The sequence below is a fragment of the Staurois parvus genome, unplaced genomic scaffold, assembly GCF_062004578.1.
Source record: "Staurois parvus isolate SC_StPar_1 unplaced genomic scaffold, SC_StPar_1.0 ptg002248l, whole genome shotgun sequence".
Taxonomy (NCBI): Eukaryota; Metazoa; Chordata; class Amphibia; order Anura; family Ranidae; genus Staurois; species Staurois parvus.
The window spans coordinates 145,001-161,223 of NW_028320044.1; the positions used below are offsets into that span (position 1 = coordinate 145,001).

The 16,223-nt window shown below is 45.2% G+C and overlaps 1 protein-coding gene across 1 annotated transcript in view; it reads right to left on the reverse strand.

Annotated features, from left to right (window-relative positions):
- LOC149431463 (glucagon receptor-like) overlaps positions 1-16,223 on the reverse strand; it is a 164,696-nt gene that overhangs the window by 65,875 nt on the left and 82,598 nt on the right. Inside the window, exons 5-6 of the mRNA XM_089665583.1 lie at positions 902-1,008; positions 605-761 (exon numbers count right to left, since the gene is read on the reverse strand). Coding sequence (XP_089521709.1) covers positions 605-761; positions 902-1,008 — 264 coding nt within the window. The remainder of the gene's footprint in view (positions 1-604; positions 762-901; positions 1,009-16,223) is intronic.

Here is a 16,223-nt window from a genome sequence, read left to right on the forward strand (position 1 = left end):
AGATAAGGCCTGGAAGAAGATCACACCTATACCATGACGGAGATTGTTTTCGTGTGGAAATGACCAATCAAAGACTAATATAATGCTTATGCTGTTGTCACATGACTCTTGCATCATTCTGCATATATAAGTTCACTTTCTCATTATAATAAACTAGAGGTATTCATAGACTGAACTTGTGTGTCAGCGTGAGTCCCTTCCAATGTGCGCACATTTCAAAGCTAGCGTCATAAATTAGGACAGGAACAGATAAGCAGTGGACGATTTCAGTCCGTGACTAAATCACAATCTCTTGTCTTTAGGTCACTTACATTTGGTGCTTCTATATTTGAATTCACTCAAAGCTGCAAAGGTCCTCCACCAATGAGGACAGACCGTCCTTGAGTGAAGCCTAGATTAAAGACTCAAAAAAGCCTTGCAACAAAGCCTTGCGATTTCACTATATTCATCGCTATTCCCAAACTGATCCAACTCCACCACATCCCCACCTATTGTGGAGTATACAAGGACAAATCAAATAATAGAGCTTACTTCGCATCTGGAATATCTGACAATAGGTTATGGAATTTTTAAACATTGGAGTGAATAACAAAGTGACTCTCACCGTGTTGCTGATCAGGAACTCCCTGTCAGACATATCAATGATTTGCATACCCCATCTCTCCTTGTGCAAAACATCATTCGCGATCACCGAGATGGCACGCATTGCAAAGGAGGCGAATAGGTGGCAGTGGATGTAATTCTGCGTACAGTGTAACTCCCTGGAGAAATATCAGGAAAAAAAGGGATTGCAAGGGTTAGTAAATTCATGAGAGCTGTTTTTGTGATGGGTCAGAAGACATTGACAATAGGACCCACCAACTCTGTGAAGGTATGATCACTGAAAAGCAGAGACACTTACCTAAACATAGCGAAGATCAGCAGAGATAAAAGGAGGGCCCATAGGGACACTGAGTACCCAATAGTGTACACGACTCTAAAACTGAGTAACATGCCCTTTGCCACCTCCTAGGAAACAAAGCAATGAATTCACCAGATAACTAAGCACAAGTTTAAATTTGACAGGTGCTCTTCAGTTATGTTGCAAAATAACAATTTAAAAATGTATTCAAGGAAGTCGGTAACGTTTTGCAAACTTCTGGTGGATTTGAGTTTAGGAAATCAGAATTTCATAATCCTCTGGCAGAATGACTGCGTTCTAAAGAGGCTGAACGATTCCCAAGATGCTTTCAAGTGTAGTGATGTGATCATTTCTTTGCCCATTTTCCAGTGTATACTTCTATTATGCAGTGTTTGTTTTGCCCTTTTCCAATATGGTTGCTATTCTCTCTGGGCATGAAGGATGAGGTCACCAGAGAGTACACTTGTGGAAAAGAGAGGGGTGTGGATTTCTTACAGAGAGAGAGCTCAGACTGTAAGTGTTGCAGACTCCCCGCACTGAGACATGCAAAAAAGACTGTTAATGCTTTAATGTTCCTGTTTGGAAGATACTTTATGTTGGATGGTTCACTGAATGTGATTTCTTCAATACATGGACTTTCATATACAATGCTGTGTGGATTGCTGTCTATGTGGATGATACATTTCTCAGTTGGAATTTCACTTGTTATCCTCAAGCCCTAATTGAGTGGAGGCACTAGCGCTTGTTAGAGATCTTGTCCTGATCACACAGATTATAAGGACTCTGCTCCTAAATACTATAGAGGTGGTGCCATCATACCCCAGTAGCCGCAAAGAGTGTACAAATAGCGCTACACAAGCATTCAAATTTATAATCAAATGAATACTAAACTGAATTTTTAATTGTCATAACAGACAAAACCAAGTGTGAGACATGTCTTTATTCCTGGCATGTGCTAATTGCTAATATACAGTTGTGTTCAAAATAATATCCGTCAGACATCACTAACCGGATCAATCGCTGTTTTTGGTAGAAATGATATTTCTACATGGCAAATAATTTCCTAGCAGGTGTAGTAGAGTAATAGAAATCCAACAGACCCAACAGTCATGACATGCATGCTGCTGATTCTGTGTCATTGAATCACTCATTGAAAGGGGCGTGTTCAAAATAATAGCAGTGCGGAGTTCTATTAGTGAGGTCATTCACTCTTTGAAAAACAGGTGGCAATTATTGCCCTTATTTAAGGAAGGAAGGCAGCAAATGTTGGACATGCTGGTTACAGTGCATTTCTCTCTGAAATTCTTAGGAAAATGGGTCGTTCCAGACATTGTTCAGAAGAACAGCGTACCTTGATTAAAAAGTTGATTGGAGAGGGTAAAACACTTAAAGAAGTGCAGAAAATGATCGGCTGCTCAGCTAAAATGATGGCAAATGCTTTAAAATGGCAACCAAAACCTGAAAGACGTGGAAGAAAGCAAAAAACTACCACTGGAATGGATAGAAGAAGAGCCAAAATGGCAAGGACTCAGCCAACAATCAGCTCCAGGAAGATGAAAGAAGGTGTGACGTTCCCTGTGAGGACTGTTACAATTAGAAGATGCCTATGTGAAGCCAAGCTATCTGCAAGAAGCCCCCGCAAAGTCCCACTGTTGGAAAAAAGACGTGTGCTGAAGAGGTTACAATTTGCCAAAGAGCACATTGACTGGCCTAAAGAGAAATGGCGCAACATTTTGTGGACTGATGAAAGTAAGATTGTTCTTTTTGGGTCTAGTGGCCGGAGACAGTTTGTCAGACGACCCCCAAACACTGAATTCAAGCCACAGTACACTGTGAAGACCGTGAAGCATGGTGGTGCAAGCATCATGATATGGGGATGTTTCTCAAACTACGGTGTTGGGCCTATTTATCGCATACCAGGGATCATGGATCAGTTTGAATACATCAGAATACTTGAAGAGGTCATGCTGCCTTATGCTGAAGAGGAAATGCCCTTGAAATGGGTGTTCCAACAAGACAACGACCCCAAACACACCAGTAAATGTGCAACATCTTGGTTCCAGACCAACAAGATGGACGTTATGGAGTGGCCAGCCCAATCCCCGGATCTTAATCCAATAGAAAACTTGTGGGGTGACATCAAAAATGCCGTTTCTGAGGCAAAACCAAGAAATAGAGAAGAACTGTGGAATGTGGTCCAATCATCCTGGGCTGGAATACCTGATCACAGGGGCCAGATGTTGGGTGACTCCATGCAACACAGATGTACAGCAGTTCTCAGAAACAGTGCTTATATAACCAAATATTCACACACAAATTTGATATATTTTTCTTCATGTTTTGATTTGGAATAGAATGTGTCGTGTTCCCAATGCATTTGTGTGTAAGCTATTAGAAGGATTTTGAGCTTTATTCACTTTTTTCAACACACTGCTATCATTTTGAATACAACTGTACATTTAAAACCCACTTTTGCCCGGGTTCACACTGATGTGCAGAATTCACACTGGTTTCTGTGCAATTTCCACACCGCATCAGAATCGCACCCCGTCCATGCGAACCGCTGTGGGAATGCATGCTAAGTTAACAACACCCCAAAACTGCTCACAAAATGTGTTGCAATGTTTAAAATCGGATCGCATGGGTGTGTATACCCAATGCGATCCGATTCTAGTGCGGACAAAAAAAAAGGGTCCTTCACTATTTTGGTGTGAATGCGTGCAATCTAAGCCATACAAAATGTACGGCTCAAACTGTACTGCACAGAAATCGCATGTGAATCGCACAGGAATGCAGTGTACCACACTTGATCAGTGTGAACCTGGGCTAATGATAAAAATTGCTGCTTTATCTGAATTGTAAGGTGTTGGAGTTCTGCTTTATTTAATATACTGAAAATGTATTTTCTGAAATGTCTTTTTTTTGTGGTATGGACATATTCGCTGTTGAAGATGTAGGAAGTTTCCTCCCATTGTTACCTGAACTGTGAGAATGTTTCTACATACAGAGAACTGCAATTCTGAGAGGCTGTTTCCTGAGATCGTTTTCCTGTAACACATACATCTGTTTCTTGTTGTCACTATCATGGAGGACTGTTCCCTATTACGTATGTTTATTGTTCCTTGAATATCATGTGTATTGGTCAAGGGGACTAATGTCTCATCCCCTTTTTAAAATTTATATGAGATGTCTTGAACCTGAATATGGTTGAATATAGACTGAGTGACCACATGGGGTTTATTTACTAAAGCTGGAGAGTCCAAAATCAGACTCCCTTCTGCATAGAAACCAATCAGCTTCTAACCTCAGCTTGTTCAATGAAGCTTTGGCAATGAAACCTGGAAGCTAATTGGTTTCTATGCAGAAGGGAGTCTGATTTTGGACTCTCCAGCTTTAGTAAATAAGCCCCCATGTGTCTGATGTCTTATTTCCAAACGCTCGCACTCATTACAGGTTGAATGGAGGCTGGCCAGCAGAAGTGTACCTTCTAAATGGTACGAACCTATCAGTAAGGCTCCATGCACACTGGCTTCATAAAACGCCAGTGCTCTTGGAAGAAAAAAAACGCAAAGTTTGAGCATTTTTGTACTGGCGTTTAGGAGCATGTAGCATTTTTTTTTCTGCCAGAGAAGCACTCTCAAAAACACAAAATATAAGGGTCGTTTTCCTGCCTCTAAACGTTGAGCTTAAAAAATGCCTCTAGACCACCTAATGTGCATGGGCACATGGGATAACATTAGTCGCTTCTACAGGCAACACACTAAACTCTAGGAGAAGCGTTTTTAACCCAGCGTACATGAAGCTTTAATAATATTTGGGGCTAAAATGAAACAATAAGACTAATCAATCTAGAGACATGTGCAGTTTGTTTCAAATGGAATTTTGAACACATTTTTTTGTTATTCAGAAATTTGGATCAGAATTCCGAATTACAAAAATAAGGAATTTAAACGAATCCGAAATAACAAAATGAAATTCAGCCAAAATTCGAATTCAAAAACAAATTTGAAAACAAAATCAAACAAACATTCAAAAACAAATTTAAAGCACAGCTCCACTCAAAAGAGGAAGTTCCGTTTTTAAGAACTTGTCCCCTGTTCCCCATTAAGAATTGGCACCTTTGGGGATGGGGGAAGAACAGGTACCCAAAATTGACAGGTACCCGCTTCTACTTACTCTGCAATCACCTAGGCAATCAGAAGCTGAAGTTTTTGGGGAGTGGCCTGATCATGGCGCTGGGAGACTATGTGCAGGACTCCCAGCATGAATAAGCTGCCTGGGGTCCTTATCCACTCTACACCATCCCACAACCTTACCTGGCCTTGCTGCTGGCTTCCGGTCGGTGTCGTGCAGTGTGTCGTCCCCCCCCCCCCCTGCGCTGGTCATGCGGTGGCCAGCGGCGGCGGTGAGCCCTGCCGGAAGGATCAGGTGGCTTGGATCCTGGTGCCCAAGCGGAGAAGGACCCCAGGGGAAACTGTCTGTACAGGGTTGCACTAGGCAGGCTAACAAGGGTGGAAGAAGTGGAGGAGAAAATGGAGACACAGGCTCAGGAGATATGTAACCTGGAAATGCAGTTGGAGGAGATGCGAAGGGAACAGAGGAAGCTTTCATACAAATTGGAAGACCAAGAAAATAGAGAGAGAAGAAATAATCTAAGGGGCCTCCCAGAAGATGCGCATGAAGAGGAGCTCCGGGAAAAAGTAAAGAAAGTGTTCAATCGATTGACAGGTAGATTAGTCACAGATCCTTTGAAGATTGAGAGAATTCATAGATTAAGACGCCCACCAGGAGTAACAACAGACACCCCTAGAGACGTGATTGTTCAATTCCATGATTATGAGGACAGAGAATATGGAAAAAAAACGCGGGAGACCCCAGAGTAAAAACATGGAGAAATCAAACTACAAGCCTTTGCAGACATTTCTTCTGAGATATTAGCTAGAAGATTGTTGAAACCCTTATTGGATCAGATGAAGGAAAAAAGAATTCAATATAATTGGGGATTCCCAGCATGTCTGATTGGGTGGAAAGATTGGAAATCAGCAAGGCTAAGATTCCCAGAAGAACTTAGTGACTTTTGTGAAAAATTAGAACTGCAGAAGGTGGGAATTGTGGATTGGATAGAGGGGTCAAATTAAAGGGTAAGGTCAAAAGAAGAGAAGTGGCAGCCAGTGGATAAAAAGAGAAAATAGACTGAATTGGGGGAGGGTTAGCAGAAGAGGGATATGGGGCTCCGGGGGATGAATTGTTGTCCACCCCCCCCTTTTTTTTTTTTTTTCTTCTTCTCCCTCTCTCCCTCTACCCATCTCTCCTGTGTTTTTTCAGCAGGTCTTTGGGGAAGATAACTAGAGTCGGCAGGGCACTGGGTGATCAAACAGGATTTTAAACACTTAAGCCCCATGCTGAGAGCGGGGGGGGGGGGGGGGGGGTAGGAGTGGGTGTCTTATGTTCAGAGTTTTACTCCAATTTAGGAAATCATCAGTGAGGGAATCCAACATCAGATTCCAAGGCAACATACCAGCCAAGTGTTTTTAGTAATTTAGGTAAGGGTTGGGATGGGTGGGAGGGTAGGAGGGAGGAGGGGTGGGATGGAGGGGATGTTGGAGGGGTGAGATTGGAGGAAGGTCCATGAGAGGGGTAGTATATATCGTTTTCCCTTTGAACAAGAAAGAGAGCAGAAATATTAGATGGTTATAAGCCTGATTAATTTAATGACATACAATGTGAAAGGTTTAAATTCTCCTACCAAAGACATAAGATACTTAAGGAAGTTCATCAACTCTCCGCAGACGTGTTCTTACAAGAGATACATTTATCATATGATACTAATGTCAAAATACACTCAAGGTACTACCCAACTTGGTATTACTTGGACTCACCAAAAAAGAGGGCTAAAAGGAGTAGCGATTAGGTTCTAAAAAAACTTGGGTTTTGATGTGGAGGAGAGATTGGTGGACCCAGAAGGATGGTTCCTATGTTTAAGAGGGAAAATGCGGGGACAAAGCTATACCTTGGTTAATATTTATTGCCCGAATCAAAATCCAGAAGTATTTCTGTATGGAGCCTTGGGGAAAATTACAGAGTTTGAGAGGGACTCTGGTCTTGGCAGGAGACTTTAATTTTTGTCTTGATCCATGGATGGATACGTCTTCGAGTGCGCAGAGAAGAGGAGGCAAAAAATAAAAAATGTTAAAAAAGAGGTTACATCAAAGTCAGCTAATGGATGCATGGAGGGTGAAACATCCCAGAGAAAGAGATTATACTTTCTTTTCCCTGGTTCACAGATTGTACTCACGGTTGGATTATATTATGACAGCATAGACAATTGGATTCATTGACTAAATCCAATATAGAAGTTTTGTCTATCTCAGATCATGTTCCTGTCATGGTGAGATTATAGGCAGGAGGAGAAGGGAACAAAAGGGCAATGTGGAGATTAAATGAGATGCTTATACAGGACCCTGAAGTAGAGAGGAGGCTAAGGGAGGAAATAGAGCAATTTTTTCTGTTAAATGAAACTGAGAAAATCTCTATGGCCACCACTTGGGAAGCACATAAAGCGTATGTGAGGGGGATCCTGATAGCAGTGGGAACTAAAAAAAAAGAAGGATCGGTAGATAAAAATAAAGGAGGTGACAGAGGAGTTATATATTTTAGAACAGGTACGTAAAAAGAGACCGGATACAGAGGTTCATTCAAAGATTATACTTAAAAGCGAAGAATTAAAAGACCTACTGGAACAGGAATCAAGGAAGATCTTCAATAGGGTCTCAAAGGAAAGATATCAGTGGGGGAATAAGCCAGGAAAATATTTTGATGAAAAGACTTAAGGCGAAGAAATCGAAAAATTATGTTAAGAAGATTAAAGATGAAAAAAGATAACTGGTATACACCACCACTGATATTGCTGAAACATTCCAAAAATTTTATAGTAGGTTGTATGATGTAAAACCTAGGAACCCGAAAGCTTCAGAGGAAGAAAAATGGGGGAAACGGCAGGAATTTCTAAAGGCCACAGATCTGCCAAAAAATGACAAAAGAAAAATGAGTATCGTTAGAACAAGCGATCTCCCAAGAGGACATGAATACGGCCCTAAAGAATACAGCAGGAGGGAAAAGTCCAGGACCCGATGGGTAAATGGTGGGGTATTTATAAGAAATTTGAAGACTCTCTAAATTATGTACATATATGAATGCCATGGGAGAGGGAATGGGAATAAGAGCAGAATCGCTGCAAGCGTATATAACAATCATCCTAAAAGAAGGAAAGGATAGTTCACAATGCGCTAGCTATAGACCTATATCACTACTAAATACAGATACAAAACTCTTTGCGAAGGTGCTAGCTACGAGGATAAAAGAGCTGATGCCAGCATGGATATATTTGGGTCAGGTGGGTTTTGTCCCATCAAGGGATAATGGTTGTAGAACATTGCTCCTTTTACAGAAGGCAAAGAGAGAAAAGTTACCAACAATTTTATTGTTGATTGATGCCGAGAAAGCTTTTGACAGGGTAGACTGGGGGTTTATGATAAATACCCTAGTGGCCTTGGGAATAGGGACTAAGATGATGAGTTGGATAAAGAAGCTCTATAATAGCCCGTCCGTGGTGGTGAAGGTAAATGGGTCCCTCTCGAGGTCTTTTAAGATGTACAATGGTACAGGGCAGGGATGCCCCTTATACCCGTTATTATTTGTAAAATCCCTGGAACCTTTGCTGGTGACGGTAAGAGAGTGTAGATATGAGGAATCAAGATAGGTAAAATAGAGCATAAGGTAGCGGCATATGCTGAGGATATGTTGTTTTATATTGTGAATCCTAGGTTAACTTCCCCTAACCTAATGGGATTACTAAAAGGGTACTGAGAGCTTTCAAATTTGAAAATAAACCCCTCAAAATCAGAGATCTTGAATAGAGATGAGCGAATCGAAGTAGCCGAAGTGGAATTCGAGTCGAATAATCGAAATTTTTCCTAAAATGGCGGCGGACATGTGCGGCGACGGAGCGGGGATGTCTGGGAAGGCGCGCAGACAAGGCGCGCTGACCCATAATGCATTCCTTAATGACATGTGATCGCGTTAGCCAATGAGCAGCCAGCCAGCCAGCACTGTGTAATGGTCGAGCTATAAATAGCGGCCATTTTAGAATTCTTCATTTGCCTCCAGTCATTCAAGAGAGGCAGACCGCTCTGTATTAGGGACAGAGTTAGGGCCACAGAAACGTTACTTGGGGACAGAGAAACGTTACTTAGGGACAGAGAAACATTACTCAGGGACACAGAATTGTTAATGAGGGCCACAGAATCGTTACTTAGGGCCAAAGAAACGCTAGTTAGGGCCACAGAATTGTTACTCGGGGACAGACAGAATTGTTACTGAGTGCCAGAGAATTGTTACTTAGGGCCACAGAAACGTTAGTTAGGGCCACAGAATTGTTACTCAGGGACAGACACAGAATTGTTACTGAGGGCCACAGAACTGTTACTTAGGGCCACAGAAACGTTATTAGGGCCACAGAATTGTTACTCAGGGATAGACAGAATTGTTACTGAGTGCCAGAGAACTGTTACTTAGGGCCACAGAAACGTTATTAGGGCCACAGAATTGTTACTCAGGGACAGACAGAATTGTTACTGAGTGCCAGAGAATTGTTACTTAGGGCCACAGAAACGTTAGTTAGGGCCACAGAATTGTTACTCAGGGACAGACACAGAATTGTTACTGAGGGCCACAGAACTGTTACTTAGGGCCACAGAAACGTTATTAGGGCCACAGAATTGTTACTCAGGGATAGACAGAATTGTTACTGAGTGCCAGAGAACTGTTACTTAGGGCCACAGAAACGTTATTAGGGCCACAGAAACGTTAGTTAGGGCCACAGAATTGTTACTCAGGGTCAGACACAGAACTGTTACTTAGGGCCACAGAACTGTTACTTAGGGCCACAGAAACGTTACTTAGGGCCACAGAATTGTTACTCAGGGACAGACACAGAATTGTTACTGAGGGCCACAGAACTGTTACTTAGGGCCACAGAAACGTTAGTTAGGGCCACAGAATTGTTACTCAGGGTCAGACACAGAACTGTTACTTAGGGCCACAGAACTGTTACTTAGGGCCACAGAACTGTTACTTAGGGCCACAGAAACGTTACTTAGGGCCACAGAATTGTTACTCAGGGACAGACACAGAATTGTTACTGAGGGCCACAGAACTGTTTCTTAGGGCCACAGAAACGTTAGTTAGGGCCACAGAATTGTTACTCAGGGTCAGACACAGAACTGTTACTTAGGGCCACAGAACTGTTACTTAGGGCCACAGAAACGTTACTTAGGGCCACAGAAATGTTACTCAGGGACAGACACAGAATTGTTACTGAGGGCCACAGAACTGTTACTTAGGGCCACAGAAACGTTATTAGGGCCACAGAATTGTTACTCAGGGACAGACAGAATTGTTACTGAGTGCCAGAGAATTGTTACTTAGGGCCACAGAAACGTTATTTAGGGCCACAGAATTGTTACTCAGGGACAGACACAGAATTGTTACTGAGGGCCACAGAACTGTTACTTAGGGCCACAGAAACGTTATTAGGGCCACAGAATTGTTACTCAGGGACAGACACAGAATTGTTACTGAGGGCCACAGAACTGTTACTTAGGGCCACAGAAACGTTATTAGGGCCACAGAATTGTTACTCAGGGACAGACAGAATTGTTACTGAGTGCCAGAGAATTGTTACTTAGGGCCACAGAAACGTTAGTTAGGGCCACAGAATTGTTACTGAGGGCCACAGAACCGTTATTAGGGCCACAGAATTGTTACTCAGGGACAGACACAGAATTGTTACTGAGAGCCACAGAATTGTTACTTAGGGCCACAGAAACATTACTCAGGGACACAGAATTGTTACTGAGGGCCACAGAACCGTTACTTAGGGCCACAGAATTGTTACTCAGGGACAGACACAGAATTGTTACTCAGGGACACAGAATTGTTACTCAGGGACACATAATTGTTACTGAGGGCCACAGAACCGTTACTTAGGGCCACAGAAACGTTACTCAGGGACACAGAATTGTTACTGAGGGCCACAGAACCGTTACTTAGGGCCACAGAATTGTTACTCAGGGACAGACACAGAATTGTTACTCAGGGACACAGAATTGTTACTGAGGGCCACAGAACCGTTACTTAGGGCCACAGAAACGTTACTCAGGGACACAGAATTGTTACTGAGGGCCACATAACCGTTACTTAGGGCCACATAATTTTTACTCAGGGACAGACACAGAATTGTTACTGAGGGACACAGAATTGTTACTGAGGGCCACAACCGTTACTTAGGGCCACAGAATTGTTACTCAGGGACACAGAATTGTTACTGAGGGCCACAGAACTGTTGCTTAGGGCCACAGAAACGTTATTAGGGCCACAGAATTGTTACTCAGGGACAGACAGAATTGTTACTGAGTGCCAGAGAATTGTTACTTAGGGCCACAGAAAAGTTAGTTAGGGCCACAGAATTGTTACTCAGGGACAGACACAGAATTGTTACTGAGGGCCACAGTACTGTTACTTAGGGCCACAGAAACGTTACTTAGGGCCACAGAATTGTTACTCAGGGACAGACACAGAATTGTTACTGAGGGCCACAGAATTGTTACTTAGGGCCACAGAAACATTACTCAGGGACACAGAATTGTTACTGAGGGCCACAGAACCGTTACTTAGGGCCACAGAATTGTTACTCAGGGACAGACACAGAATTGTTACTCAGGGACACAGAATTGTTACTGAGGGCCACAGAACCGTTACTTAGGGCCACAGAAACGTTACTCAGGGACACAGAATTGTTACTGAGGGCCACAGAACCGTTACTTAGGGCCACAGAATTGTTACTCAGGGACAGACACAGAATTGTTACTCAGGGACACAGAATTGTTACTGAGGGCCACAGAACCGTTACTTAGGGCCACAGAAACGTTACTCAGGGACACAGAATTGTTACTGAGGGCCACATAACCGTTACTTAGGGCCACATAATTTTTACTCAGGGACAGACACAGAATTGTTACTGAGGGACACAGAATTGTTACTGAGGGCCACAACCGTTACTTAGGGCCACAGAATTGTTACTCAGGGACACAGAATTGTTACTGAGGGCCACAGAACTGTTACTTAGGGCCACAGAAACGTTATTAGGGCCACAGAATTGTTACTCAGGGACAGACAGAATTGTTACTGAGTGCCAGAGAATTGTTACTTAGGGCCACAGAAAAGTTAGTTAGGGCCACAGAATTGTTACTCAGGGACAGACACAGAATTGTTACTGAGGGCCACAGTACTGTTACTTAGGGCCACAGAAACGTTACTTAGGGCCACAGAAACGTTACTCAGGGACAGACACAGAATTGTTACTGAGGGCCACAGAATTGTTACTTAGGGCCACAGAAACATTACTCAGGGACACAGAATTGTTACTGAGGGCCACAGAACCGTTACTTAGGGCCACAGAATTGTTACTCAGGGACAGACACAGAATTGTTACTCAGGGACACAGAATTGTTACTGAGGGCCACAGAACCGTTACTTAGGGCCACAGAAACGTTACTCAGGGACACAGAATTGTTACTGAGGGCCACATAACCGTTACTTAGGGCCACATAATTTTTACTCAGGGACAGACACAGAATTGTTACTGAGGGACACAGAATTGTTACTGAGGGCCACAACCGTTACTTAGGGCCACAGAATTGTTACTCAGGGACACAGAATTGTTACTGAGGGCCACAGAACTGTTACTTGGACAGACACAGAATTGTTACTGAGGGACACAGAATTGTTACTGAGGGCCACAGAACCGTTACTTAGGGCCACAGAATTGTTACTCAGGGACACAGAATTGTTACTGAGGGCCACAGAACCTCTACTTAGGGCCACAGAATTGTTACTCAGGGACAGACACAGAATTGTTACTGAGGGACACAGAATTGTTACTGAGGGCCACAGAACCGTTACTTAGGGCCACATAAACGTTAATCAGGGACACAGAATTGTTACTGAGGGCCACAGAACCGTTCCTTACGGCCACAGAATTGTTACTCACGGACAGACACAGAATTGTTTCTTGAGGGACACAGAATTGTTACTGAGGGCCACAGAACCGTTACTTAGGGCCACAGAAACGTTAATCAGGGACACAGAATTGTTACTGAGGGCCACAGAACCGTTACTTAGGGCCACAGAATTGTTACTCAGGGACACAGAATTGTTACTGAGGGCAACAGAACTGTTACTTAGGGCCACAGAATTGTTACTCGGACAGACACAGAATTGTTACTCAGGGACACAGAATTGTTACTGAGGGCCACAGAACCGTTACTTAGTGCCACAGAAACGTTAATCAGGGACACAGAATTGTTACTGAGGGCCACAGAACCGTTACTTAGGGCCACATAAACGTTAATCAGGGACACAGAATTGTTACTGAGGGCCACAGAACCGTTACTTAGGGCCACAGAATTGTTACTCACGGACAGACACAGAATTGTTTCTTGAGGGACACAGAATTTTTACTGAGGGCCACAGAACCGTTACTTAGTGCCACAGAAACGTTAATCAGGGACACAGAATTGTTACTGAGGGCCACAGAACCGTTACTTAGGGCCACGTAAACGTTAATCAGGGACAGACACAGAATTGTTACTGAGGGACACAGAATTGTTACTGAGGGCCACAGAACCGTTACTTAGGGCCACATAAACGTTAATCAGGGGGACACAGAATTGTTACTGAGGGCCACAGAAACGTTACTTAGGGCCACATAATTGTTACTCAGGGACAGACACAGAATTGTTACTGAGGGACACAGAATTGTTACTGAGGGACACAGAACCGTTACTGAGGGCCACAGAACCGTTACTTAGGGCCACAGAATTGTTACTCAGGGACAGACACAGAATTGTTACTCAGGGACACAGAATTGTTACTCAGGGACACAGAATCGTTGAATTAAAGAGTATGTCAGACAACATGCAGAGGAGTGGCAGAGGAGGCAATGTTTTAGGAGCGAGCAGACGTGGCAGCAGAGGAAGGGGTCGAGGCAGCACTATTCGCAGCCAGAGGCCAGTGCTCCCGGTGTCATCCAGCGGTCGTGTCTCCACCGACAACCCTGCCGTCATCGATTGGTTGGCTCGGTCGTCTTCCTCTTCCCAGGTCACCTCTGACACCTACAGCCAACGGTCGGTGGGTACGTCAGACACAACCGTTAGTTGGCATGGCCCGGGAGCAAGCCCACTGAAATCACGTGTCCTCTACCTGCCCCTGTCCTTTGCTGTTCCCTCACCAAGCGAAGTATCGCATGCTGTGGGCTCAGCCCCACTGTACAGTGAGGAAGAGCTAACAGAGGGCGGTCAGGAACGGGGGGAGACATCCGCCTTTTCAGCAGCCAGGCGAAGAAGTACTGGCGAGGAGAGTGGCTCGGTAGCCGGTCTAGAGACAGGTCTGTCTCCTGACCCAGACACAGCCGAGGGGGCTAGTAGTGAGGCGGAGACCCTACTTGATGATGAGGAGGTTGATCGCACTTGGCAGCCTCGTCGTCATCAGGTAATTTCTTCCGCATCATCAGGAGAAGAGGGTGCCAGCTTGGCAGCGAGCGAAACAGTCGGTGGGTTGCCCAGGAGGCAGCAGGGTCGCAGCAGTGTCAGTGGAGCCAAACGGCCACCAGCTCCACTGCAGCCTACCACCACGGCCAGTAGTGGTGCCGGTGCGCACGGAGGAAGCAGCAGTCAGCCAGTGAGGAGTATCGGGGGCAAAGTTTCCTACTCGGCGGTGTGGCAATTTTTCGTCAAGCCGCCCGAGGAAGTAAACGTAGCCGTATGTCGACTATGTGGCCAGAAAGTCAAGCGTGGCCAGGGGGCCCATGTTGGGACTACAGCGTTGCGGCAGCATATGCAGCGTCGCCATTTGGTGGCCTGGGAAAACCGTGATAAAGATACGGCGGTTCTGCCCGCCCCAGCCCCCGCTCCATCACCCGCTCCATTACTTGCTCCGTCACCCGACGTCAATCGCCCTCCATCAGCCAGTCAAGGCTCCAACACCTCTGCTGAGGGGAGTTGTCGCTCGTTGGCATCTTCCGCTCGTTCAGATGCTCCTTCTCCTGCTACTCCTCTTCTTGGCAGCAGCTATGGGAGGCCCGTAATCTGCCAGCACCCTATGACAAAAAATTGAACACACCAGCAGTGTGTGAGGAGACCTGAAAGTGGCACATGGCAGAGTGAGGCGATGGAGACAGCAGCAATGGGAAGCCGTACAGGGACCCATGAGAGACTGTGGACCTGGCAGCAGCATGAGGAGGCGGTACAGGGGCCCATGGCAGATTAGGGGCCTGGCAGCAGCTATAGGAGGCCCGTAATCTGCCAGCACCCTATGTCAGAAAATTCAACACACCAGCAGAGACAGCAGCAATGGGAGGCCGTACAGGGACCGATGAGAGACTCTGGACCTGGCAGCAGCATGAGGAGGCGGTATAGGGGCCCATGGCAGAATAGGGGCCTGGCAGCAGCTATGGGAGGCCCGTAATCTGCCAGCACCCTATGACAAAAAATTGAACACACCAGCAGTGTGTGAGGAGACCTGAAAGTGGCACATGGCAGAGTGTGGCGATGGAGACAGCAGCAATGGGAGGCCGTACAGGGACCCATGAGAGACTCTGGACCTGGCAGCAGCATGAGGAGGTGGTACAGGGGCCCATGGCAGATTAGGGGCCTGGCAGCAGCTATGGGAGGCCCGTAATCTGCCAGCACCCTATGACAAAAAATGGAACACACCAGCAGTGTTTGAGGAGACCTGAAAGTGGCACATGTTTGGGGCATGATTCATGGCGGATTTAGTCAGTTGTGTCAGGAACTGGTGGTTTGAAATCCAGACTAATCCACGCCTGATTCATTTTCACAAACGTGAGTCTCTCCACACTTTGGGTGGACAGTCGTGTCCTCCGCGGAGTTACAATACCTCCTGCTGCACTAAACACGCGCTCCGATGCCACGCTACTGGCCGGGCATGACAGCCTTTCAAGGGCAAATTCAGCTAGTTGGGGCCAAAGGTCAAGTTTCGTTGCCCAGTAGTCAAGGGGATTGTCTACCTCGGTTGGGAGGGTTTAATTTTTTGACATAGGGTGCTGGCAGATTACGGGCCTCCTATAGCTGCTGCCAGGCCCCTAATCTGCCATAGGCCCCTATATACCGCCTCCTCATGCTGCTGCCAGGTCCAGAGTCTCTCATGGGTCCCTGTACGGCCTCCCATTGCTGCTGTCTCCATT